This window comes from Montipora foliosa, chromosome 9, assembly GCF_036669935.1.
Source record: "Montipora foliosa isolate CH-2021 chromosome 9, ASM3666993v2, whole genome shotgun sequence".
Lineage (NCBI taxonomy): Eukaryota > Metazoa > Cnidaria > Anthozoa > Scleractinia > Acroporidae > Montipora > Montipora foliosa.
In genome coordinates this window covers 49,328,024-49,355,523 of record NC_090877.1, presented here as the reverse complement: position 1 = coordinate 49,355,523, position 27,500 = coordinate 49,328,024, and the positions used below count along the sequence as shown (strand labels likewise).

Sequence of the window (27,500 nt, the reverse complement as noted above, 5' to 3'; positions counted from 1 at the left end):
TTGACATTTAAGTGTTTATACGGTCTAGCTCCTAATTACCTGATTGATTTAATTTGCATCAAAAAGCAATCCAGATACTCCCTTAGGTCAAACGACTCTTTATTACTTGAGTTACCTAGCATTAAGACCCGTCCAACCCTTGGCGATCGTGCATTCCAGTCAGCTGCACCTTATCTTTGGAATGCATTACCTTCAACAATTCGCAACATAAAGACATTGGACACTTTTAAGACTGCTGTTAAAACTCATTTTTTTAATTTAGCTTTTAAATAGGTTTTTCTACTCATGTCTCATTTTTAATTTAGCTTTTAAATAGGTATATGGTTGTAGTTTTTAATAGTTTCTTATGTTTTTAGTTCACGTGACAGTTTGACATAATTTTATTTTAAAATATTGTGAAGCGCGACTGAATATATTCATATAGAGGTCTGCGCTATATAAATGTAATTATTATTAATTATTACTGCCATGTGAGACTGATACCTACAACCTGTTGCATCCCCTATGAGACCCAGAGTCCCTTCTCCGAAATTGCATTAGAATAAATCGTACATTCTAAATACCTATCAGATGATTTGCCAGGTTAGCGACAAGATCCCTCCAGGCATAAATTTGTTTGATGTCGTCAAAATCTGTGAAGAAACTTGATGGGTTCCCCATCAGTTCGAATCCAGGCCTCAACCCATTCTGGATAAGCAAGTGCATGACATGGTCCAGAAATGTAAAGTTATAAACTACACTCTTGTCTTCATTTCTTCTGAAAGTAACCAAATCCAACAGCCAATGTATTCGAACTTGCTTTATTCCTTGTTTAGGCACTGAACCAATGTAAGCTAGATTTTGAATTTCATCGTTGGATAGTATAAACCTATAGGACTCTTGATGCGGATCTGGAGGGCAAAAGCCTGTGCTTTCCCAAAAATGCCGCAAGGGACCGACAACTGCACCAGCATCCAATGATACACTAACATTGTCAAGTTGCTGCCCTGGAGTTATCAGGGGAACAAATATTACCGCAACTGTCACTGCGGTAAGAGCTCCGACCCACATTACAAAACCACTTACTTGGTCTTTCTATGCATCGGTCACATGACGTATACTGTTCACCGCTATGCAATCGCGGGCGATAAATGAGTCCAAGGCGACTGCATTTGTTTATTTTGACTTTGAAGATGCCAGCCAAAAAGAAAGGCAAAAAGAAGGCTAAAGGAAGCATCAAAGGTGACACAGATGGCGAGGAGGGAGGGGGAAAAATTAATCCTTCAGACAGGGAGCAGGAACTAAGAAAAGAGTAAGATTAAATGTTTTTTCGAAGCGTTTTAATAAACTCAATGCTTAAGGTAAGCTTACGTAAGCTTACTTTATATGCGTTTTGACGAAAAATGAAAAAAAAAAAAAAAAAAAAAGGAAATTCTAAAATCTTTGCTTGGTTCATTTAAGCTTAATGACTCTTAATATGCTACGACTTCAACTTAAAGTTTCAGATCCACTCCATTTTTTTATAGACGGCCGCATGTTGTGCTTTAATTATTTGACGGACATGTACGAGGTATCCTAAGTTTTTCGGCACTGATCTGTTGTTAATTAGCTAGAGCCATGTTACTTGTTTTTTGTTCCATTTACAGACTGGAGGTTTTGACTGAAAAATTATCAAATTTAAAGAAAGACGTAGAGGAATTGTATCCTTCAAGCTACTTAAAAGGATTGTATTCTCAGTTGTGAAAGGCACACGGCTCCATCCAGAACATAAAGTCACTATACCTTTATCTGAACAGGATATGGTTTGTGTGTAGCTTTGGATCTAGAAGTTCTCAATTCCGTCTTCTGTAACTTCAATCTTATATGTTTTAATGTTTGTTTGATCTCATTCTTTGTTGAAAATTTGTAAAGCAGTCAGCCCACTGACTTACTAACAGTGTGGGAAAATGATCGATACAGACACGGCTTGCACAGATGCCGGTACTCAGCTGTCATGGATTCTCTGGCATTTTTCAAACCTGGGAATTGATTAAATATTTACCCTCTCTGTAAAATAGACTATTCCCTGAAAAATCATGCTGGTATTATATTGAAAGACCACGACTGAGAGTCAGCCCCTGGATTCACATAACCACAGATACATGTACTTCCTTATAACATGCTTCCAAATCCAAGGTCATAGGGCTTTCTCTGTACTTCATGATCATAGCTCCTTAACAGCTTGGAAACAGGAGGAAAGAAAATGAATGGCTTCAAGAAGAGGCACAACAAACAAGATTGGAAAGTGTAAGTGTCTTATTGAGACATCTGGAGTTTTTTGGTGAGTTGTCTCAGTATTGTTTGCACATTCTTTCATGACAAACTGAGATCCAATAGTTATTAATAAAAGAAGATATGTGGAGGAAATCATTTGAATGTGAGTGTACATGTATTTCATGATTTGTGGGCACAATTGATGTTTTGAAAGTTCTCAGAATCCTTGGCAAGTGCAATTTGAGTACTTTCAAAACACCAGTGACCATAAATCACCAAAGGTATGAGCAAGTTTATACACTTCTTTTATTTATTATATACTGAACAAAATTACCCCATCGCTGTGTTTCCATAGCAACTTTCATATTGCAACCTATAACTTCCATTGCACTCTAGAACCTATTTATGCATTGATCAGTGATGTAGGTATTAAAGTTTTTTGAAACGTTACTGACTGAATTTAGGATGACGCTGTCTGGCTTAGGAGAATTCCAAGTCAAATGAGTGACACAGCCGTAAGTTGGTTCAGTGTTTACTCAAAACAAAGCTACATACTGTATGTTTTACTTTTTCAGCATGAGTACATGTCTTACATGGCTAAAAAGACACAGAAAAGGCAGACAACTATAATATCTCTCAGCGACAGTAATCAGCAAGAATTGGAAAACATCAGGCAACAAAGAGAACAGATGTTAAAAGATTATCAAGACAAGAAACAATGTAATGCTTTCATGATTCACTGTTAGGCTGATTTTAGCCCATGATATGCCATTCTTTTTAAAGTAATATCCCGAAAGTGAATTAACCACTTAAGGATGAAATACCACAAAGATCCTACAGACACCAAAAATTTTCAGGCAGTAGCGTGGCTTTTTTAAAGGGCCACATTCCCCAGAATGCATCCATTCTAATCACTGACCCTGAATATTCTAAATTGTATTCTATTGATTCAATGTAGATCCAATCAGATCATAACTTTAAAAAAAACAAAAAGCAAATGTACTCAATTATATTTGGGTAAATTTGGATCTCCTAACGTAGCCTGCGAGCAAGCAGGCCTTGAGCTCAACCCACTTATGACGCCGAGTATGGGATTCGAACCCGGGCCACATTGGTAGGAGGCAAGTAGTATTACTGCTCCGCCATCCCTGCATACAAACTTATTAAACTTTTAATGGGCAGCGATAATCACAGTCTGTTTACACTGACAAACCAGATTGTGTGGAGTTGCAACAGACTGGCGCGAGGGCACAAGGAATTTCTTACATGAAATAGATTGAAAAACTGATCAGGGCGCCAAAGGGTGATTCCTGTGAGGATCTGTAATTTGACGGCAGGAAAGGGCCATTTTTAGTCTTTGGTGTTGTAAAGGAACATTCAAGTCTCACCAACATTCATTCAAGTGTCACGAGAGCAATAGACTAACTTCAATATATGAAAATTCAAGTTAAAACAATGAACATGATTTTGAGGCTCTGGGGAATGAAAATAAGGATTTGTATGAGTTTATTCCCCTGGGCCTCGATATCGCAACTGGTCTATTTCCTAATTAAGGAACATTTTTGAAAGTTCACAAAATTCATTTCAGTCACTGTAAATGAAAAATGTTTTGTTATATATGTACAGATACAACGTTTACTGTCATTGTCTACGTAGAGTAGTAAGGGAGCCCATTTCCGTTAGTCCACTGAAGTTGAACCCTGTTGGGCGGGGTTAGAACTTGGATAGGGGACCGGCCGGTGATACCTTCGCGGACACTGGAAGTCACGCTGCTCGGAGTGTATGGAAATCCCATAACGCTGATATTGCATAAATACGTTTGGTGCGATACCTTAATTACTGAACAATTACTAGAAAGCGGTACAAAACGATTCTCCCCAAAATATACAACTACCTTCAGAAGCCTCGATCGTCGATAACAAGGCAGGACTCGAACGCACCTCACTAATCCTTTATTTTTATTGCTAGTTTATAATTATCCTGATTATGTAGTGTGCAAAATAACAAACGATAAACATAACACTAACATAGCGATGATCGATAAAAAGGTACTCTAGGTAATGAACCGTAACATCTTCGAAAGAGTGCAACCCTTTGATCTGAGTGAGAACTGGCTGGTTTTCTGAATGTAATGAAAATCGTACATATGAAAGTTGCTTCAAATTTGGTGTTTAGATAAAGTGCTTGGTGCCTGGTTGAAATCTTCGTTTGATAACTTAAAAATTTATGGCTGTTTTCCTCCTACGGGTCACGATGAAAAAATCTGTGAGATACGACGTACATTAACCCCATTCAGTGGACGCTTTACGGAAACATTGGTGTGAGATTTCCAAGCTTAAATCCCTGCTCAGCCGGCGATGAAGGAAAGCAATGATTGGCGCAACGTTCGAGAATGATCTAGGTGGAATGTCAAGACGATGAGAGCTTTTGAAGCTAGTTTATGGCTGTGTTCTTCGGGCCGACGAGATTCCACTTCTCCGACTTCCATTCGAAACAAAGAGACCACTTGGTTCTACGGGGTACGGGAACTTCAAAAAAACGTGCGATTTGTGACTTCAAATAAGAATAAGATACTACGCGGTCCGCCTTACAGGAATCCCGCGTAATCAGAATAACAAAGCTATTTAGCGGTCGAAATTGGAGACGCTTAACTTCTCCTGAAGATTTGAGTTGTACTTTGCAACCTAACTTGATTCATACTTGCAACCTATAAAATCGCAAAATTTTCGCGACGTCCCTTAAGCTTTGGCCAAGGGCACGGGACACGGGAAAGTGAAAAAAAACACCACAATTTGTGACTCCGATGAAAACTACCAAAGACCAAAATGTCAACGCGGACTGACTACGTCATCCCGCGTAAAGAATTTTGCGCGTGACCGGAAACGAGCTTTTGTGTTTTCGTTGCACGCATATTCGGTCATCATAAAACCCAGGTCAATGAGATTGAGGACTGAAATGTGAAGAAGCAATGATCAAGTAACGGATTTTTTCTTACTCTTCTAGCTTTGAAGCAGGTTATGCTTGAGAAGGAGGCTGAACTTGCTTTGACAAACAGTGAACTGGCCGAATTGGAAGAGTATCAGGTATTTAACTTGTTTTTGTGCGCACTTTACCTTGTTATCAAGGAGAACGTTGCCTCGTTTCCATTCAAGTTGTGAGTCCGTTGCACCTAAAGTGCTAAGTTCACAGTAATTATTATTCCTCTGTTTGATTTGAAATATCGTTAGTTCAAAGGTTTGGCAGTTTTCTGTCTGAAAGTTGGTTATTAACGCGTCTTAATAGAGCACTGTTTCATTTGGTGTAGCAAAAGGGTACTCGGGAAAGATATTGTGACAGAATACCTCTGTGGGAACAACACTGATAAGCGGGAAATCGCATCATCTATATCCTTGATGTGAAAAATGTGCCATAGTATCCGCAAATCGTAGTTTCGAATACGAGTAGTTGGGTTTTGCACTCTGAACACGATGTATGTTATTAACGATCGCATTTATTTGACACTTAAACAGACTCTTCAGAGGGACCAGAAGGCAGAGATTGCGCGACTGGAGCAGGAAGTTCATACCATGAGAGGAAAGCATTCTGAAGCCATACAGAAACTTAAATCACAGTTTCTAAGAGAAAAACGCTCCTATCAAAAGGAATCAGATGAAAAAATACAGGAAATGGCACAACAGGCTTCTCAAGTATGCACTGGCTCAATTATCATTCTATCTGTGTTTATTTGTCTGTTTTTTTTTTTAGCTTTTTTTTTGGCATATTATATTAGCAAGCGCATCAGTGTTTGTTTTGTGCAAGAGGGTGTTTCCGTCGGTTTCTAACGTTCTGTGCCAGTAACGTGCGTTTTCCTCCTCATGCTGTTGTTAGCTCCTTTGATTCTTTGGCGTGCGTTGTGATCGACTGAAATACAAATCAAGTTGGTTTGGCCTTTCGTCTCTCTATTCACGACTTTTTTTCCGATTGCCATTTGGTTACATTTGATTCAATATTTGTCCTGCACCCTTTCAGAGAAAATATCTTTCTGAATTGTGAGCTTATTCTATTGCGTGGAACATGGGAACGTACTGTATGGTCCATAAAACAAAAAGGAAAAATTCTTTCATGAAATGGAGAAAGAGAATTTGCAAGGTACAAAAGGAAATTACAATAAAGTAATTATCTGAATTCATTTATAAAATAGTTACATTCATTAGATTTTGGTTTTTACCCTCAAGGTAGCAAATGGCGTTCAAATACATGCAAACTGTACCGCATGTCTAAAGTGAGCTAGCTAATAAGTTGACTGCTGCTTTTCAGGAAGCGAAACAGTGTCTCGATGAACATACTCGGAGGATCAAAGATGAAAACTGCCTTTTACGGAAAGAGTTATTACAACTTATTAAACGAACACGAGCCTTGCACGAACATCGACGAGAACTTGAAGAACAGCACAAGAGACTGACCCAAGAGTTACAGTACAGTAGAGACCTAAAGAAACTGAGAGGATCAAGACAGATCAGGTTGAATCAAAACTTTGGTATAACCGATGATAAAAAGGATGGGGAGGGCGGAAATAAACCGACGACAAGGAAGTAGAAACACATGGCCCACTTGCTGTCTGATTGGGTCACGATGATACTATTCCATGCCATTTGTTATTTAATGTCGGAAGGCAGTGAAAATTCTTCAGAGCCAGGAGTCGTGACATACTTTGCTGAAATGGAAATAGCCGGGTACGTGTATTCCTGAGAACGACTGTTGTTGACGACATTAATGGAAGTCTTGACCCATGTCATTGTCGTTTGTCATCAGGGTGATAAATTATGGCTTCACGATAAGATTTGTGAAGTGTATTATTAAATTTGGTGCGAAAGCTAAACAGGTACAATGTTATAAACGCTACTTCAGCAGTAGCGAAAGGAAAGCCTGAAAAATTCGTTTTTTCGTTACTGCTAAAGTAGCGTTCATAACTGCGATGATCTCAAAACTTAACTTGTTTCATTTCCGCATTTCAAATGTATGTTTTTAATACATTTTTGCTTCACCACATCATCGACGGGGTTCATTTACGTACTCACATACAGTAAAAATGACCAGCTCCCAGTTGGCTTGATACCTCCATTGGTAGAGTTCAAACCTGAATTTTTCAGGCTTTCCTTTCGTTACTGCTAAAGTAGCGTTCATAACTGCGATGATCTCAAAACTTAACTTGTTTCATTTCCGCATTTCAAATGTATGTTTTTAATACATTTTTGCTTCACCACATCATCGACGGGGTTCATTTACGTACTCACATACAGTAAAAATGACCAGCTCCCAGTTGACTTGATACCTCCATTGGTAGAGTACAAACCTGAATTTTTCAGGCTTTCCTTTCGTTACTGCTAAAGTAGCGTTCATAACTGCGATGATCTCAAAACTTAAGGACGGTGCCTACTATTGTTATTGCGCATACCTTCTGCGCATCTCAAGATACTCGGATTTCCAATGGGTAGTGCATATTAATACAGGGATATTTTTACGCGATTCAAAACTAGGCGGAGAAAGCGCAACTTAGCAAGTTCTCTTGGTATCCAAGAAGAAAATTAGGGTAACCACGCATTTTTCTGAGATAATTAAGCTTCAATTTGAAAATGAACGCCATACATTGCTTTGTATTTCAAAGCTTTGTATTAATTATCTTCGAAAAATGCATGCAATTTTCTTTTTGGATTTCAATAACACTTGTTAAGATTTGCTTTTTCCGCATATTCAGTAAGTCGCGCAAAAATGCCTTTGAATTAGTAGGCACCGTCCTTAACTTGTTTCATTTCCGCAATTCAAATGTATGTCCTTAATACATTGTTCCTTTAAGGCTGGTTTTCACAAGCGACAGAGTCGGAGTCGTAATCAGAAGCGCAAAGTGATACGATCCAGTGAAAACTGCATTGTCGGAGTCGGAAGCAGAATCGGAAGAATAAACCAATCACAATGCTCAATTCCAAGCATTGTGCTTCCGACTCCGACAATCTAGTTTTCACTGGATCATAAGCGACGGAGCCATAAGCGGAGTCGGAAGAAAATGAGAACGTTCTGTTTGTTCCGACTCCGATTCCGTCGAGGTTATGACTCCGCTTAGCGCTCTTACTACTCCGAATACGAATCCGACACCGATTCCGTCGCTAGTGAAAACCAGCCTTTGGAGGTACAATAAGCGAGGCATACTTTTCAAGGACGGGCATCTTGCCATTTTAATGTATCAAAAGGAAAGTTGTAAGAGTTTATTTCAAACTTTTGAATGCAATTTGGAATACCACATCAAATCACGCTCCTGTAATTCCCAAACGGTTTCTGACGGAAATGCCCGCGTAAGAAAAAGTTTAATTGTCCAGTTAACTGCGAGGATTACGTCTACATTTCGTCTATAAATCGCACTTCCTTGCATACGGCGGCTGCGCCCGCAGTACGAGCGGCAGTCAAAACTTAGCTTTCCTACCGAAACGACACGAAAATAGCTAACAAAAATAAAGGCTAAAGTTGCCTTGGTCTCTTCTAATAGTTAAGTTGAGAATTCCGGGTTTAATTTGACGAGTAACAGCATATTTTGCTCAAAATAACACAACTATTACCCTACCTGGCGACACTCCACGAAGAACGAGCGAGTTGCCATGCCGGAAGCCGGTGACCCATTTTTGACGCCAAATTGCAAGCTTGGAGACACAAAATATTTCATATTTTTCACTTTTTACAATCTGATATGGTTTTGGAAATTGTAAGTCCCTTTTGCTGAATATTTAATGCCATCTCCAGTGAGATAAATGACCATATTTCAATGCTATTTCTGTTAATTTTAATTGAAGTCAGAACAGTGAAGTTTTTCCCGCCTGCTGAATCCTGATTGGTCAATTCAAATTTCAGGCGCGCCAGCCGTATGCAAGGTTCAAATATGTTCATTTTCTTAATTCAAGAAATTTATCGGTCGACGGATCCACTATCAGATAATGCGCGCACTGTGATTGGCCAATTTAGTGGGCCTATGGAGGTATACCTGTGACAAAATTCAGTATAAGTATTTGAAATAAAATCGTCCAAATCATGAATGCTTCAATCCAAAGCTGAATGGCAAGAAGCCGATTCTGCAAATGGCCATCACGGAAAGAGCATAACGCAGAGAGGCATAACGCAAAAAGTCAAAACGCAAACAGCCATAACGCAAAGAGGCATAATGCAAATAGCCATAACGCAAATAGCCATAGCGTGAAGAGGAACAACGCAAAGAGGCATAACGCAAAAAGGGCATAACGCAGAAAGGCATAACGCCAATATTCTTAACGCAAAGGGCATAATGTAAAATAGCCATAACGCAAAGGCCCTTTGAAGAATTGAGACTAGCTGTGTGCTCCGTAAATAATTTCAGCTCTAATAAAAAGTCATTTGATTGTTCAAGGGAAAGAACATGTAATCGCTATCGAACTTTTTCTTCCTGTTTAAGTTAGGCCTCTGCGTTATGGCCCTGCTTTATGCCTCATTGCATTATCATTTTTGCGCCATGGTCATTTGCGTTATGCGTCTCCGCGTCATGCCTTTTTGCGTGATGTCTACTTGCGTTATACCTATTCGCGTTATGGCTATTTGCGTGATGCCACTTTCTGTGATGGCCATTTGCAGAATCGGCCGGGCTTGTTGCCATTCAGCTTTGGATTGATGCATTCATGATTTGGACGATTTTATTTCAAATACTGATCATTGAATTTTGTCTTAGATATACCTCCATATGGGCCGTATTTACAACTTTGCTTCTTAATTTAACGGCGAAGAAGTATCATAATTTTTACAAGCTTGGTTTTCTCGGGTCGCGCTGTTAGTTACGGCTCCTTGATTTGTTGTATTACTCAATTCAAGGCCCGAGTGCATAAATTAAAGTGAAAAATGGCTCTGGTATTAGTGTAGCATGACCGCAATCTTATAAACGAAGCCAGTAGCCCTGTTCCAAACGAGCGCTGGAGACTGGAACCATAAGTTTAATACCGATCAATCAAGAAAGACCTCTTAAAACTCCTGTAATTTCTGGTTTTTCATCGTGTTCTGTTTAGCTTGATCGTTTCTCGAAGGAGGCGCTCAATAAAAAATGTTGGTCACCGACTTCGTTTTTGAGATATAAACGCTTAAACACAAAGTATAGTGCGTTTTTAGATGGTTCTTTTGTTGCCATGGTAAGTTTAACGTGAAATCAATATGTGGATCTTGTTAATCAATTATTGATGTTTCACATGGTACCATAACATTGTCATTAAGGGAAACAATGTTGTAGAGTTTATCTTTCTAAAAGCGCATGCCTTCCAAATTGTTAAAACCGGTTTGAATCACCTTAAGACACTATACTGCAATTTTGACTCCACTATCCAATCAGACACAACACGACTAACTCAATCACAACACAACTGTGTAGATACATGGGCATGTAGGACAGCAAGCGCCACAAGCCGGTTTAATTTGCTTTCGATATGCATACAAACTCCGCTCTAGCATAACAATACGTTAGCATACTTGATGTTACTGACAGAGAAACATGGGCATGGGCATGTGTGACAGCAAGGGCCACAAGCCGGTTTAATTTTGCTTACCATATGCATACAAACTCCGCTCTAGCATAACAATACGTTAGCATACTTGATGGTACTGACCTCCTAAAAACTTGTTAAAGGAAAAGTACACTGGGCACCTGCTGGATACGAAAACCCGAAACCCTTCGGGAATGAGGGAACGTATTCTCCAAACCCTATGCAAGTGCCACTACCCCATGGAGGCTAAGGGGAAAATGTAACAAAAAAGTAGGCGAAGAAAGCTGAACCTAGACTAATTTAAATCCCTAACGGTTCACTATTTATACGACAAATTACCCATAATCCCCACCAGACAACCGGACCCAGTCCTCTGGTCCGTGCCGGCAAAATATCCATTTCTGCCAATTTCGCAGGCTACAACTGTCAGAAATAGCATTTTCACTTATCTTGGTGCTGTGCTTAAAATTGTACTTCCGATTATCTGAATAAAACATTAATGTTATTGAAACTTTCAAGATTAAAATTACAATATTTAAATTTAATAAATTAAAGCATGGAATAGTGTTTTGTACGGCATTCCCCTGGTCCAGTCGGTTTTGCGACGCTTCTGCACGGGCCTGATCTATAATACGTAATCATTTAGTGTGCGTCAATTCCGTATACGCGCCCAAGTTACAAGATGTAACCTGTATGTTGTATTTTCTTGTAATTAATTTACTGGACATTATTATAAAAAAAGTAAGCTTGAATCACTGGCAAGTAATCCTCTACGTAAGTGGTTTTGTAGTTGTAAATGAGCGCAGCTCTTTCTTCTGCTACACTGGGAAAGTGATGACCACTGCGTCTTGCTATGGATAAATTGAGAGTGACCATATGTTAGACTTACCTTGAGAACTTTCGTGACAAAGGCGTTAAAAAGTGAATTGCTCCGCTTAGAACGAGGCTCATTCAAAACTTACCCCCAAACAGACCACTGGATGAAAAAAAAAAAATCGAACTGAACTGAAGCCCGTGGTCAAACCATGTTGTCAATGGGGATGGTTTGGTTTCCCAAGGCATCTACTCAACCTTAGAAATCAAGCCCTCGCGAGGAAATGAAAGTTTAAGTGGCTTCCAGGTCATTTCACATTCTTATAACACACAGTTGGTCACTGGGAAAAAAAAAGGACTAGTTTTTCTTTTGGTGGACGCCAACGTTAGAACAGTTTGAATTATCAAAAACGAACACGGGAAAGAAAAGAAAAAGAAATTTGAAAACCCAAGTCACTAGTTGAGTGTCTTAAGCTCACTAAAGACAAAGGAGTAGTGACAAAAAACTGACCTTGTTTCATAAAGAAGTTCGCAAAATATTGACCAGCAAGCACATCTTTCATGGAATGTTTGATGTCCAAGTCTCGCCGCCATTCAAATTGTGCCTTTAGAGGATGCCAGTGGAACAAATATATTGGGTACTGTTTACCTGCAAGCAATCCCATTGCTTTGTTATATAAAATACTGAAGCATCTCGTCAATATGAACTACCCCGATGACAGTTCATCTGGATGTGGATGATGCACCTCTTTCAGTTTGTTTATTTGCGGAAAAAAAACTTACTGATAAAGGCTAAAATAGTAGTAACAAGGAACATTTTTCGTGTTGAAGGAACATATTTTGATACCACAGGGGGTTATTACAGTGAGCTCCCTCCACAGCATAAGAAAAGTATTACTAAGAATCGATGTGTACTCTTCACCCCCCAATTTCTCCTCGAAAGCTTACATAGTGTAAACGCGGTCAATTTAAGCAAATCAAAGAGTTAATTGATTCAAAAACTGAAACCTGCTAAATGTCAGAGTTACAACAGGAAATGACACAACTCGTATACCTTCCATCATTGCAATGAATTCCACTCCTTTTCGGTCCTTGCTGGTCCCAAGGATTCTAAAGAAGTTGTTCAGAAGTTTGTTCTTGTCGTAGGTCTGCGGCAGGGAGGAACGTAACTGGTGAATCGTCGGACTATCTTATTTTTACTATTTTTCTTTGGACTCAAATTGTGCAATTTTAGGTTACCTTTAAAATTAGTCACAAGAAATTATATTCACGCCCTTAACGAAAAACACTACTTGTGACCAAAGGAACGTAGGTGCTTCAATCGGCATCAGCTAACTAACGGTTATTCGTTGTTTTGTTTTGATTTGTGATTTTGAATTTGAATTGATATTCCACTTGCCACTAAAATGTCGATCTATCTTCTCTTGTTCTCTTTACACATTTCATGCTTTCTAATCATTTACACTTCAACGGACTATATGTATCATTAAATTTGATATTTATGATAGTTAGAAGGAAATTGTTATGAATGAAAGTCGCCCGAATAGGCTGGCTTAAAATTGTGCATAAGACGACACTTGAAAGAAACTGTTCCCTAGATTAACATCACGTGGTCTGAAAGTACAAACTAAAGAGGTCTATTGGGTCATTTCACTGAGAGTCAACTTCAACTTTCATGGTTGAGGTTCAAATTTGACTTTTGAGTAGGAAACCTTGATTTCGCTGATTCTGTTATCGCTGCTCTTTCGTTGCTGCACAATTCGAAACTAGCTTATTGTCTTCTTAAAGAAATATTCCAGAATCCTTTAACCCGTGACCCTGTAAGCTCACGAGTATAAAAGGTACCCGTATGTTGCAAAATTAAAACAACAACAGCGATAACAGAATCAGCGAAATCGAGGTTTTCTACTCAAAAGTCAAAATTCGGAACCTCAACTACGGGCGTTGAAGTTGACTCTCAGCGAAATGACCCAATAGACCTCTTCAGCTTTTTCTTTCAGACGACGTGATGTTACTCTAGGGAACAGTTTCTTTCAAATGTCGTCTTATGCACGTGCATATTTATGCAACCTTATGAAAGAACAAAAGGAAAATTCCCTTGGAAACATCACGTGGTCAGAAAATGGGAAATGGGAAAGTTAAAGAGGTCAGTTGCAACTCCGCAGCAATCGGTATGACAGAAAGATGGTTTGCAACCAATCTCTTCAGACACGGGTAACAATGATGTAATATAAACAGTTGCTGGACATGTGGACAAACAAAAGGAGTGGGGAAAATGCGAGATCTTTTGTTTGCGTCCACCAACATGGCGGTGATGACGTAATGTGAAAACCACCTACGACCATTACAAAAAAAAACACACACACACAACGTACAAAGATGAAGTCGAGACTAACCTTAGGGGTGAGTGCCATCCTGTGGTTGTTATACATCACTGAATTATTACTTAAGTACTTCACGACATATGGCGGAGCAGACTTCCACATGGCGGCTTTAATATAGTCTTGAAAAAAATCAAAGGTAAATGCGTTGATATCACCAGTGGTGAAACGAAATTTTGAAATGTATCAGCATTCCGTAAAATACGTAAGACATCACACGAGTAATTATATATATCAATTAATATGAGGCCCTCTAAGAATCATGCAGCAAACCTTTGGCTAGGATAAGCTTTAGACTGACGTTCTTTGCATCAACTTCAGTAAAGAGATTTGTGCGCAGTTGTCCATGACTCAAATTCGACCTGCTGACCAGCATAGCAACCAGCTCTAAACCGAGACATTCCGCCCAGATAGGAAAAAAGTCCCCGTTGTCGAAAGCCTAGAGGAAAATCATTTCAGGGATAAACAGTCACAATCAACGTTGTATTTTGCGCTGTATTTTTGTAATTAAAATGTAAATAGCACGATCTCGGATAAGGAGTGTTTTTCAAGCTTCAGCCGGTAAGATCTCTCAACTCTTGCTTGTTCCTCAGTAGTGCAGGACTGGTTTCAGGACCTGGCAAACAAAAAGAGGTCTAGAAGAGGGCATCACTGACCTTCCCAACATACAACCTGACTGATTTCTTAGAAACAATTTTCACCTTGAAAGCCCATAGATTCTACATTTTTTTCTCATTTATCAGTACAAAGACGTCTTTACACCTTACCTTAAGAGCCAAATCAAATATCTGCTTTCCTACCCGAGTGTAATTTGTATGATGCAGTAGTCGGTGACCTCCTGGGAAAATGGCCCTATGTTTTAATATATGGAATAAATAAGAGAAATGGGTAAGTTCCACGTTTATATTAAAACCATTAAACCACGAATACAACTTACAGACCCATTCACCACCCGTGAATTGTAACTTTAGATGTTGTACTCATAATCTTCTAACCACGGTGGCATCAAACCATGTCTGAAGGAACTGAAATAAGCCTGAGACTGAATACCAAACATTTGAGACATCTGAATTTATTCTCACCAGTCAGCTAAGCTCTGTGTTCACTTTGTAGGTGCTATTCTGATTAATCCCAAACTGACGAGGCAACAATCTAAGATAATTCTTTCCCAGCAAACAAATTACTCCATGCATGTAGCCTTTTATTTCCGCGTTTAAATTAATATATTCGAAATGGCTTAAATTTAGTTAACGTTTAGAAACAAAGATACGCGTAACAAAAGATTAAAAAACTTGAGTGACTATTTTATACGAGTTTAGCTTGGGTTAGGGCGTTAATTAATTAATTACCAGGAATTAACATATTTGAACCTATCCCTGGTCCCTACACTCGTATAAATTAGTCACTCTATCATTGTCCTTTTAAACACATTGCGCTTATCTTTATTCTTTAATGCTTCGCATCAGTCGGCCACAAGAGGAAATACAGGTTTCACCCCATGACCATGCTCACGCACTTACCCGTTCAAAGAATTGAACTGCTTTTCAATCTGTTTTTCCGTGGAATCGATGCTGTGTTTTGGTTAAGAATCCATTTAACAATACTATTTGTTAAGTGCGTTTATGTTGTTGTTCCTGGCAGCTCTAAATTGTTACAAAGACCATGGCCGTCTAACTGCATGCTTTGCACACCTTTCTAGGCTCACGAATTAGAAGTCTCCGTGAGTTTTTCTCTTAAATCCAAAATATCCGGCCATCTGTATCGTCATTTTACTGGATTTCAGTCATGTACCTCGTGTGAGACAAGATATTATTTCGTTAATTGGTTGTGAACGAATGGAAATGTCAAAGGATACAAAATAGGAACCATTCTTCCTCCAGCAGACTCGATAAATTTCACGTAAGATGCGGCAATATATTGACTTCCAAATTTGGTTACGTTTCGATCGGTTTCTTGAGTGAGCACTCCTTGAAAACAAAACGAATTAAAAAAGACATTAACTTGCTCATAAGAGTGAATGCCTAACGTTTACTACGATCGTCAATTAATTTGTTGATTTATATCTGGGATACTGTTGCCTTGCCCGCCATTCTGAATTAGGTGTCCTTGTATAAAAAAAAAAGGGATAAATTATCAAATTATAATATTAAGGAACACCCTGCATTGGTTTGGCCATGTTATGCGAATGCCCCCCACCCCCCACCCGGGAGGATTATGACAGAATGGAAGCCCCGTGGCAGGAAGCACCAGTGTTAAACAATCTAAATGGGTAATACCCATATAATTTAAATTTAGATCAGTGGGTGCAAGCCATCTCAGATGACCATCCGAGTCATCCAACCATGCATGCACCGTATTTAGGTCTAAGCACCCATTTTGAATAGTGCTGATAAACTGTGTTTTAAGTCTAAACGCCCATTCTAAGTAAGCACTCATCTGAAAAATCGATTAGCTTTCAATATTGGTAATTGGTCTCTATTTAAATATTACAAAAATTCGCCTTCATTCAGCAGCGTGCTTCGATGGTGTGGTGATTATCGATGATTCCTTAGGCGTGGCTAACAGACTAGGTTCAACCTTTTTGTCATCCATGTCCGTCGATCATCTTAAACAAAAAAATCCTTTTTTCCCTTTTTTTTTCCTGACGAGAAAATTTCTTAGTATAGGGTAAACTTCATGTAATTGAAGTGAAAGAGGAAATGCATATTTATTGAGTTGCTTGGGTGACTCGGATGATCATCTGAGATGGGTTGCACCCACTGATCTAAATTTAGATTATATGGGTATTACCCATCTAGATTGTGTAACAAGGGTGCAGGAGGCCAATTGGACGTTCGCAGAGAAAGCGTTGAATGGATGGTATTCCATCTGCCTAACCCCACTTGTAAATGCTGATCTTTTAATCATAGACCACACATTTTGCTTGCATCTCCTTCTAACATCTCCACCCTATGCATTTCACCTTGCCAAATTTGACCCTTAGACTAAGGATAGGAAGGAAATCCGTTGGGAGAACGTCATTCCTCCACTCAATGGTGCTCAACTTTAGTGCAACTTTAAAAAGGCAGAGAACTGTTCCTCGCTTAAAATTTGTAACTTAACTCTTCTCTTGCTTTCTGACTCACAAATGCTCGTGTTACAGTGAGAACCGATAATATCAACCAGGCCCGGGTTGCTCAAAGCATGGATAGCGCTATCCAGCGTTAAATACCATAGAAACCTATAGGTTTTGACATCTGTTAACCAACGGTTAGCGCCTCCAGGCTTCGAGAAACCGGCCACAGGCCTCTTTTAAATATTAAAATGAGTAAAACTTTTACGGCATTGAGAATACCATTCTTATAATCCATTCAGTTCTGATTGACAAAAGTGATAAACTTTTAGGTTTCTAATCTATTTTGTTATAGCCAAAAAGATTTCAATTTGTCATTTAGTTGGCCTATTTCATCGTTATTGACGTGACTGAGATTCTTTTAAACTGAAACTGAACTGATTCCTTCCAGTACACCTGACTCTATCATTATCAATAACAAGTCACTTACCTACGATTGGCCTGTCAGTCTTCTCATCGACACCATACTCAAAAATTTCCGTAAAGATGTCCATTACTGTTGCTTTTGACATTTTTATCAAGATAAATATAACAATTATGATTTCAGTTTTACCAAAGTTCGTCATGTTAAGGATTTTTCGAGAATGAAACGACTGTCACCCGTAATGGTGGCCTATCAACAGGTATACTGGGCCAATGTCGCTTTTGTTTTTGATCCGTATCTGAGTTGGACCCTCCGGTAGCACATAAGAAATCAAAATAAGTGGCCAAGACTCTGAGGTGCTCAACAATTAAGCTAGAGTACCTTGTTTACGGCGAACTTTAGTTGGCATTAAAGGATTCTTGTCAGCCATGCCTACGTTTTTGCCTATGTGGCCAGCGCGGGAGTCTTTTTCTCCAATTGCGTCCGATTACACTTGAGTATGTGACGCGTGACAAAAAACCAGCTACAGACGAAGAAAATCGCCGCAGGGAACAGCCAAAAAATGAAGAACGCCGAGAGATACGAAAATACGAGCAGAAGAATTTTAATTGTCGGGATCACTGCCAACGTAAGCTGTAAATATTTACAGTTCACCTATAGCTGAACATAGAAGTCAACTAGACCTAGAAATGGAATAGAGATGCCATCTTCCTGCGTCTAGCATAGATCGAGTAGTGGGTTTTATTACTATTTTTATTTGCGTTTCCGTTATAAAAAAAGCTGACGTTGAATCAACAGATTTATTCCTGCAAGAATACGTGCAGTCGTAAAGACTATGAGAAGTGCGGAATGTCCGTGTAGAAATGCTGGATTGGAGTTCACCAGTGGTTGCCAATGCGACACAAAGAACCCTAACGTTTTGACAAATTCCTGTTCAAAACAGAGAACAACGTCGAATGAAAGGCATTAAAAGTCGGCCATTAGTTGCCTGATATTATCTCATGGGTAATCGCAGACAATGTGGGAAAGGTTGGTAAAAAACCAATTTGCGGTATGTTGTAAAACATGTCGTTGGTTTCGTCACACATTTTATAAAAATTACCGGCTTGAATTTCCCTTTAAGCGATTAAAGGTTGCTTCTGGTGGCGAGCAAAGGCATTCGCCGGGTTTCTATTGATAACCACAGCGCTAGTTAGGGTTAGGGGTTAGGGTTAGGGTTTGGCCAAGGATCAGACTTTGCTAAGAGTGCTCAGCCAGGGCAGAGCAAGTCAGGAATTTGTAAAGAGTATTCTCGATGATATCAATGGTAGCGACAGTGCACCTCCAGATCATGATAATGATAATAATAATAATAATAATAATAATAATAATAATAATAATAATAATAATAATAATAATAATAATATATTATACAGATACTGATGAAATACCAGGATTTCTCCTTTCACTAAAAAATCATATCTTCACCGCGCGCCGTGAACATATCATTTTTATCTTTCACATGTGAGAATGCAGGATTGATTACAGCTACAGGGTCAGCATCAGATAAGTCTCTTTTAATAGATGAAGGGAGTCTGCGTAACGAGTCTGTGCTTCCGACTCCGACAATCTAGTTTTCACTGGATCATAAGCGACGGAGCCATAAGCGGAGTCGGAAGAAAATGAGAACGTTCTGTTTATTCCGACTCCGTTTCCGTCGAGGTTATGACTCCGCTTAGCGCTCTTACTACTCCGAATACGAATCCGACACCGATTCCGTCGCTAGTGAAAACCAGCCTTTGGAGGTACAATAAGCGAGGCATAATTTTCAAGGACGGGCATTTTGCCATTTTACTGTATCAAAAGGAAAGTTGTAAGAGTTTATTTCAAACGTTTGAATGCAATTTGGAATACCACATCAAATCACGCTCCTGTAATTCCCAAACGGTTTCTGACGGAAATGCCCGCGTAAGAAAAGTTTAATTGCCCAGTTAATTGCCAGGATTACGTCTACATTTCGTCTGTAAACCGCACTTCCTTGCATTCGGCGGCTGCGCCCGCAGTACGAGCGGCAGTCAAAACTTAGCTTTCCTACCGAAACGACACGAAAATAGCTAACAAAAATAAAGGCTAAAGTTGCCTTGGCCTCTTCTAATAGTTAAGTTGAGAATTCCGGGTTTAATTTGACGAGTAACAGCATATTTTGCTCAAAATAACTATTACCCTACCTGGCGACACTCCACGAAGAAAGAGCGAGTTGCAATGCCGGAAGCCGGTGACCCATTTTTGACGCCAAATTGCAAGCTTGGAGACACAAAATATTTCATATTTTTCACTTTTTACAATCTGATATGGTTTTGGAAATTGTAAGTCCCTTTTCCTGAATATTTAATGTCATCTCCAGTGAGATAAATGACCTTATTTCAATCCTATTTCTGTTAATTTTAATTGAAGTCAGAACAGTGAAGTTTCTCTCGCCTGCTGAATCCTGATTGGTCAATTCAAATTTCAGGCGCGCCAGCCGTATGCAAGGTTCAAATATGTTCATTTCCTTAATTCAAGAAATTTATCGGTCGACGGATCCACTATCAGATAATGCGCCCACTGTGATTGGCCAATTTAGTGGGCCTATGGAGGTATACCTGTGACAAAATTCAATATCAGTATTTAAAATAAAATCGTCCAAATCATGAATGCTTCAATCCAAAGCTGAATGGCAAGAAGCCGATTCTGCAAATGGCCATCACGGAAAGAGGCATAACGCAAAAAGCCATAACGCAAACAGCCATAACGCAGAGACGCATAATGCAAATAGCCATAACGCAAATAGCCATAGCGTGAAGAGGAACAACGCAAAGAGGCATAACGCAAAAAGGGCATAACGCAGAAAGGCATAACGCAAATATTCATAACGCAAAGGGCATAATGTGAAATAGCCATAACGCAAAGGCCCTTTGAAGAATTGAGACTAGCTGTGTGCTCCGTAAATAATTTCAGCTCTAATAAAAAGTCATTTGATTGTTCAAGGGAAAGAACATATAATCGCTATCGAACTTTTTCTTCCTGTTTAAGTTATGCCTCTGCGTTATGGCCCTGCTTTATGCCTCATTGCATTATCATTTTTGCGCCATGGTCATTTGCGTTATGCGTCTCCGCGTCATGCCTTTTTGCGTGATGTCTACTTGCGTTATTCCTATTCGCGTTATGGCTATTTGCGTGATGCCTCTTTCTGTGATGGCCATTTGCAGAATCGGCCGGGCTTGTTGCGATGCAGCTTTGGATTGATGCATTCATGATTTGGACGATTTTATCTCAAATACTGATCATTGAATTTTGTCATAGATATACCTCCATATGGGCCGTATTTACAACTTTGCTTCTTAATTTAACGGCGAAGAAGTATCATAATTCTTACAAGCTTGGTTTTCTCGGGTCGCGCTGTTAGTTACGGCTCCTTGATTTGTTGTATTACTCAATTCAAGGCCCGAGTGCATAAATTAAAGTAAAAATGGCTCTGGTATTAGTGTAGCATGACCGCAATCTTATAAACGAAGCCAGTAGCCCTGTTCCAAACGAGCGCTGGAGACTGGAACCATAAGTTTAATACCGATCAATCAAGAAAGACCTCTTAAAACTCCTGTAATTTCTGGTTTTTCATCGTGTTCTGTTTAGCTTGATCGTTTCTCTAAGGAGGCGCTCAATAAAAAATGTTGGTCACCGACTTCGTTTTTGAGATATAAACGCTTAAACACAAAGTATAGTGCTTTTTTAGATGGTTTTTCCTTTGTTGTCATGGTAATTTTAACGTGACATTAATATGTGGATCTTGTTAATCAATTATTGGTGTTTCACATGGTACCATAACATTGTCATTAAGGGAAACAATGTTTATCTTTCTAAAAGCGCATGCCTTCCAAATTGTTGAAACCGGTTTGAATCACCTTAAGACACTAAACTGCAATTTTGACTCCACTATCCAATCAGACACAACACGACTAACTCAATCACAACACAACTGTGTAGATACATGGGCATGTAGGACAGCAAGCGCCACAAGCCGGTTTATTTTTCTTTCGATATGCATACAAACTCCGCTCTAGCATAACAATACGTTAGCATATGAAAGAAGGGGTAGTTTCTAAAGAAACTGTGGTGCTGTGTGAGCCGATTCGCTCTGACAAAGGGCTAACGCTCGAAACGTCAGCTTTTAGAATCTCTGTACGGTGGCCAATTTACATCTATCAACTCCGTTGACAAAACCAAATTTTTGAATACGTTAGCATACTTGATGTTACTGACAGAGAAACATGGGCATGGGCATGTGTGACAGCAAGCGCCACAAGCCGGTTTAATTTTGCTTACCATATGCATAAAAACTCCTAGCATAACAATACGTTAGCATACCTAATGGTACTGACCTCCTAAAAACTTGTTAAAAGAAAATTACACTGGGCAGCTGCCGGATACGAAAACCCGAAATCCTTCGGGAATGAGGGAACGTATTCTCCAAACCCTATGCAAGTGCCACTACCCCATGGAGGCTAAGGGGAAAATGTAACAAAAAAGTAGGCGACGGAAGCTGAACCTAGACTGATTTAAATCCCTAACGGTTCACTATTTATACGACAAATTACCCATAATCCCCACCAGACAACCGGACCCAGTCCTCTGGTCCGTGCCGGCAAAATATCCATTTCTGCCAATTTCGCAGGCTACAACTGTCAGAAATGGCATTTTCACTTATCTTGGTGCTGTGCTTAAAATTGTACTTCCGATTATCTGAATAAAACATTAATGTTATTGAAACTTTCAAGATTAAAATTACAATATTTAAATTTAATAAATTAAAGCATGGAATAGTGTTTTGTACGGCATTCCCCTGGTCCAGTCGGTTTTGCGACGCTTCTGCACGGGCCTGATCTATAATACGTAATCATTTAGTGTGCGTCAATTCCGTATACGCGCCCAAGTAACAAGATGTAACCTGTATGTTGTATTTTCTTGTAATTAATTTACTGAACATTATTATAAAAAAAGTAAGCTTGAATCACTGACAAGTAATCCTCTACATAAGTGGTTTTGTAGTTGTAAATTAGCGCAGCTCTTTCTTCTGCTACACTGGGAAAGTGATGACCACTGCGTCTTGCTATGGACAAATTGAGAGTGACCATATGTTAGACTTACCTTGAGAACTTTCGTGACAAAGGCGTTAAAAAGTGAATTGCTCCGCTTAGAACAAGACTCATTCAAAACGTACCCTCAAACGGACCACTGGATGAGAAAAAAAATCGAACAGAACTGGAGCCCGTGGTCAAACCATGTTGTCAATAGGGATGGTTTGGTTTCCCAAGGCATCTACTCAACCTTAGAAAACAAGCCCTCGCGAGGAAATGAAAGTTTAAGTGGCTTCCAGGTCATTTCATATTCTTATAACACACAGTTGGTCACTGGGAAAAAAAGGACTAGTTTTTCTTTTGGTGGACGCCAACGTTAGAACAGTTAGAATTATCAAAAACGAACACGGGAAAGAAAAGAAAAAGAAATTTGAAAACCCAAGTCACTCGTTGAGTATCTTAAGCTCACTAAAGACAAAGGAGTAGTGACAAAAAACTGACCTTGTTTCATAAAGAAGTTCGCAAAATATTGACCAGCAAGCACATCTTTCATGGAATGTTTGATGTCCAAGTCTCGCCGCCATTCAAATTGTGCCTTTAGAGGATGCCAGTGGAGCAAATATATTGGGTACTGTTTACCTGCAAGCAATCCCATTGCTTTGTTATGTAAAATACTGAGGCATCTCGTCAATATGAACTACGCCGATGACAGTTCATCTGGATGTGGATGATGCACCTCTTTCAGTTTGTTTATTTGCGGAAAAAAAACTTACTGATAAAGGCTAAAATAGTAGTAACAAGGAACATTTTTCGTGTTGAAGGAACATATTTTGAGACCACAGGGGGTTATTACAGTGAGCTCCCTCCACAGCATAAGAAAAGTATTACTAAGAATCGATGTGTACTCTTCACCCCCCAATTTCTCCTCGAAAGCTTACATAGTGTAAACGCGGTCAATTTAAGCAAATCAAAGAGTTAATTGATTCAAAAACTGAAACCTGCTAAATGTCAGAGTTACAACAGGAAATGACACAACTCGTATACCTTCCATCATTGCAATGAATTCCACTCCTTTTCGGTCCTTGCTGGTCCCAAGGATTCTAAAGAAGTTGTTCAGAAGTTTGTTCTTGTCGTAGGTCTGCGGCAGGGAGGAACGTAACTGGTGAATCGTCGGACTATCTTATTTTTACTATTTTTCTTTGGACTCAAATTGTGCAATTTTAGGTTACCTTTAAAATTAGTCACAAGAAATTACATTCACGCCCTTAACGAAAAACACTACTTGTGACCAAAGGAACGTAGGTGCTTCAATCGGCATCAGCTAACTAACGGTTATTCGTTGTTTTGTTTTGATTTGTGATTTTGAATTTGAATTGATATTCCACTTGCCACTAAAATGTCGATCTATCTTCTCTTGTTCTCTTTACACATTTCATGCTTTCTAATCATTTACATTTCAACGGACTATATGTACCATTAAATTTGATATTTATGATACTTAAAAGGAAATTGTTATGAATGAAAGTCGCCCGAATAGGCTGGCTTAAAATTGTGCATAAGACGACATTTGAAAGAAACTGTTCCCTAGATTAACATCACGTGGTCTGAAAGTACAAGCTAAAGAGGTCTATTGGGTCATTTCACTGAGAGTCAACTTCAACTTTCATGGTTGAGGTTCAAATTTGACTTTTGAGTAGGAAACCTTGATTTCGCTGATTCTGTTATCGCTGCTTTTTTGTTGCTGCACAATTCGAAACTAGCCTATTGTCTTCTTAAAGAAATATTCCAGAATCCTTAACCCGTGACCCTGTAAGCTCACGAGTGTAAAAGGTACCCGTATGTTGCAAAATCAAAACAACAACAGCGATAACAGAATCAGCGAAATCGAGGTTTTGTACTCAAAAGTCAAAATTCGGAACCTCAACTACGGGCGTTGAAGTTGACTCTCAGCGAAATGACCCAATAGACCTCTTCAGCTTTTTCTTTCAGACGACGTGATGTTACTCTAGGGAACAGTTTCTTTCAAATGTCGTCTTATGCACGTGCATATTTATGCAACCTTATGAAAGAACAAAAGGAAAATTCCCTTGGAAACATCACGTGGTCAGAAAATGGGAAATGGGAAAGTTAAAGAGGTCAGTTGCAACTCCGCAGCAATCGGTATGACAGAAAGATGGTTTGCAACCAATCTCTTCAGACACGGGTAACAATGATGTAATATAAACAGTTGCTGGACATGTGGACAAACAAAAGGAGTGGGGAAAATGCGAGATCTTTTGTTTGCGTCCACCAACATGGCGGTGATGACGTAATGTGAAAACCACCTACGACCATTACAAAAAAAAACACACACACACAACGTACAAAGATGAAGTCGAGACTAACCTTAGGGGTGAGTGCCAATCTGTGGTTGTTATACATCACTGAATTATTACTTAAATACTTTACGATATATGGCGGAGCAGACTTCCACATGGCGGCTTTAATATAGTCTTGAAAAAAATCAAAGGTAAATGCGTTGATATCACCAGTGGTGAAACGAAATTTTGAAATGTTTCAGCATTCCGTAAAATTCGTAAGACATCACACGAGTAATTATATATATATCAATTAATATGAGGCCCTCTAAGAATCATGCAGCAAACCTTTGGCTAGGATAAGCTTTAGACTGACGTTCTTTGCATCAACTTCAGTAAAGAGATTTGTGCGAAGTTGTCCATGACTCAAATCCGGCCTGCTGACCAGCATAGCAACCAGCTCAAAACCAAGACATTCCGCCCAGATAGGAAAAAAGTCCCCGTTGTCAAAAGCCTAGAGGAAAAGCATTTCAGAGATAAGCAGTCACAATCAACGTTGTATTTTGCGCTGTATTTTTGTAATGAAAATGTAAATAGCACGATCTCGGATAAGGAGGGTTTTTCAAGCTTCAGCCGGTAAGATCTCTCAACTCTTGCTTGTTCCTCAGTAGTGCAGGACTGGTTTCAGGCCCTGGCAAACAAAAAGAGGTCTAGAAGAGGGCATCACCTTCCCAACATACAACCTGACTGATTTCTTAGAAACAATTTTCACCTTGAAAGCTCATAGATTCTACATTTTTTCTCATTTATCAGTACAAAGATGTCCTTACAGCTTACCTTAAGAGCCAAATCAAATATCTGCTTTCCCACCCGAGTGTAATTTGTATGACGCAGTGGTCGGTGACCTCCTGGGAAAATGGCCCTATGTTTCAATATATGGAATAAATAAGAGAAATGGGTAAGTTCCACGTTTATATTAAAACCATTAAACCACGAATACAACTTACAGACCCATTCATCACCGGTGAATGGTAACTTTAGATGTTGTACTCATAATCTTCTAACCACAGTGGCATCAAACCATGTCTGAAGGAACTGAAATAAGCCTGAGACTGAATACCAAACATCTGAGATCTAGACATCTGAATTTGTTCTCACCAGTCAGCTAAGCTATGTGTTCACTTTGTAGGTGCTATTCTGATTAATCCCAAACTGACAAGGCAACAATCTAAGATAATTCTTTCCCAGCAAACAAATTACTACATGCATGTAGGCTTTATTTCGGCGCTTAAATTAATATATTCGAAATGGCTTAAATTTAGTTAACGTTTAGAAACAAAGATAAGCGTAACAAAAGAAAAAAAAACTTGAGTGACTATTTTATACCAGTTTAGCTTGGGTTAGGGCGTTAATTAATTAATTCCCAGGAATTAACATATTTGAACCTATCCCTGGTCCCTACACTCGTATAAATTAGTCACTCTATCATTGTCCTTTTAAACACATTTTGCTTATCTTTATTCTTTAATGCTTCGCATCAGTCGGCCACAAGAGGAAATACAGGTTTCACCCCATGACCATGCTCACGCACTTACCCATTCAAAGAATTGAACTGCTTTTCAATCTGTTTTTCCGTGGAATCGATGCTGTGTTTTGGTTAAGAATTCATTTAAGAATACTATTTGTTAAGTGCGTTTATGTTGTTGTTCCTGGCAGCTCTAAATTGTTACAAAGACCATGGCCGTCTAACTGCATGCTTTGCACACCTTTCTAGGCTCACGAATTCGAAGTCTCCGTGAGTTTTTCTCTTAAATCCAAAATATCCGGCCATCTGTATCGTCATTTTACTGGATTTCAGTCATGTACCTCGTGTGAGACAAGATATTAATTCGTTAATTGGTTGTAAACGAATGGAAATTTCAAAGGATACAAAATAGGAACCATTCTTCCTCCAGCAGACTCGATAAATTTCACGTAAGATGCGGCAATATATTGACTTCCAAATATGGTTACGTTTCGATCGGTTTCTTGAGTGAGCACTCCTTGAAAACAAAACGAGTTAAAAAAGACATTAACTTGCTCATAAGAGTGAATGCCTAACGTTTACTACGATCGTCAATTAATTTGTTGATTTATATCTGGGATACTGTTGCCTTGCCCGCCATTCTGAATCAGGTGTCCTTGTATAAAAAAAGGGATAAATTATCAAATTATAATATTAAGGAACACCCTGCATTGGTTTGGCCATGTTATGCGAATGCCCCCCACCCCCCACCCGGGAGGATTATGACAGAATGGAAGCCCCGTGGCAGGAAGCACCAGTGTTAAACAATCTAAATGGGTAATACCCATATAATTTAAATTTAGATCAGTGGGTGCAAGCCATCTCAGATGACCATCCGAGTCATCCAACCATGCATGCACCGTATTTAGGTCTAAGCACCCATTTTGAATAGTGCTGATAAACTGTGTTTTAAGTCTAAACGCCCATTCTAAGTAAGCACTCATCTGAAAAATCGATTAGCTTTCAATATTGGTAATTGGTCTCTATTTAAATATTACAAAAATTCGCCTTCATTCAGCAGCGTGCTTCGATGGTGTGGTGATTATCGATGATTCCTTAGGCGTGGCTAACAGACTAGGTTCAACCTTTTTGTCATCTATGTCCGTCGATCACCTTAAACAAAAA

At 39.2% G+C, this 27,500-nt stretch overlaps 4 protein-coding genes across 16 annotated transcripts in view; 1 reads left to right on the top strand and 3 right to left on the bottom strand.

The window, feature by feature from the left end:
- Positions 1 to 1,165, bottom strand: part of LOC137971355 (alpha-L-iduronidase-like) — an 18,037-nt gene extending 16,872 nt beyond the window's left edge. For all 10 annotated transcript variants that reach the window (XR_011117003.1, XR_011117002.1, XR_011117004.1 and 7 more), the window contains exon 1: positions 564 to 1,165. Coding sequence is in view for 7 of the 10 variants with exons in the window: in XM_068818187.1 (XP_068674288.1) it covers positions 564 to 1,050 (487 nt within the window). In the remaining 3 variants the exon portion in view is untranslated. The remainder of the gene's footprint in view (positions 1 to 563) is intronic.
- LOC137971358 (coiled-coil domain-containing protein 166-like) lies at positions 1,122 to 10,332 on the top strand. Its single transcript, XM_068818193.1, has 7 exons — positions 1,122 to 1,291; positions 1,626 to 1,679; positions 2,211 to 2,265; positions 2,808 to 2,952; positions 5,236 to 5,315; positions 5,742 to 5,918; positions 6,529 to 10,332. The coding sequence occupies exons 1-7, from the start codon at positions 1,131 to 1,133 to the stop codon at positions 6,805 to 6,807; spliced, it is 951 nt and encodes a 316-aa protein (XP_068674294.1). The 5' UTR covers positions 1,122 to 1,130; the 3' UTR covers positions 6,808 to 10,332.
- Positions 7,501 to 17,858, bottom strand: LOC137971357 (gamma-glutamyl hydrolase-like). Of its 2 annotated transcripts, XM_068818192.1 has the most exons (10): positions 17,803 to 17,858; positions 17,488 to 17,559; positions 15,801 to 15,912; positions 15,466 to 15,516; positions 14,713 to 14,797; positions 14,219 to 14,384; positions 13,961 to 14,067; positions 12,619 to 12,712; positions 12,076 to 12,213; positions 7,501 to 11,602 (listed from the first exon to the last, which is right to left on the bottom strand). In XM_068818192.1, exons 1-10 carry the CDS (start codon positions 17,849 to 17,851, stop codon positions 11,469 to 11,471), a joined length of 1,008 nt encoding a protein of 335 aa, XP_068674293.1. In that variant the 5' UTR covers positions 17,852 to 17,858; the 3' UTR covers positions 7,501 to 11,468. The 2 variants fall into 2 exon arrangements, with proteins under 2 accessions (XP_068674293.1, XP_068674292.1); XM_068818191.1 differs by lacking the exon at positions 17,803 to 17,858 and having other exon boundaries at positions 17,488 to 17,631.
- A 3,466-nt stretch (positions 17,859 to 21,324) lies between these two features.
- LOC137970926 (gamma-glutamyl hydrolase-like) overlaps positions 21,325 to 27,500 on the bottom strand; it is a 7,472-nt gene continuing 1,296 nt past the window's right edge. For all 3 annotated transcript variants that reach the window (XM_068817591.1, XM_068817590.1, XM_068817592.1), the window contains 8 exons: positions 26,742 to 26,853; positions 26,407 to 26,457; positions 25,649 to 25,733; positions 25,160 to 25,325; positions 24,900 to 25,006; positions 23,559 to 23,652; positions 23,016 to 23,153; positions 21,325 to 22,546 (listed from right to left, as the gene is read on the bottom strand). In XM_068817591.1, the coding sequence (XP_068673692.1) occupies positions 22,413 to 22,546; positions 23,016 to 23,153; positions 23,559 to 23,652; positions 24,900 to 25,006; positions 25,160 to 25,325; positions 25,649 to 25,733; positions 26,407 to 26,457; positions 26,742 to 26,853 (887 nt within the window). In that variant the 3' untranslated portion in view covers positions 21,325 to 22,412. The remainder of the gene's footprint in view (positions 22,547 to 23,015; positions 23,154 to 23,558; positions 23,653 to 24,899; positions 25,007 to 25,159; positions 25,326 to 25,648; positions 25,734 to 26,406; positions 26,458 to 26,741; positions 26,854 to 27,500) is intronic.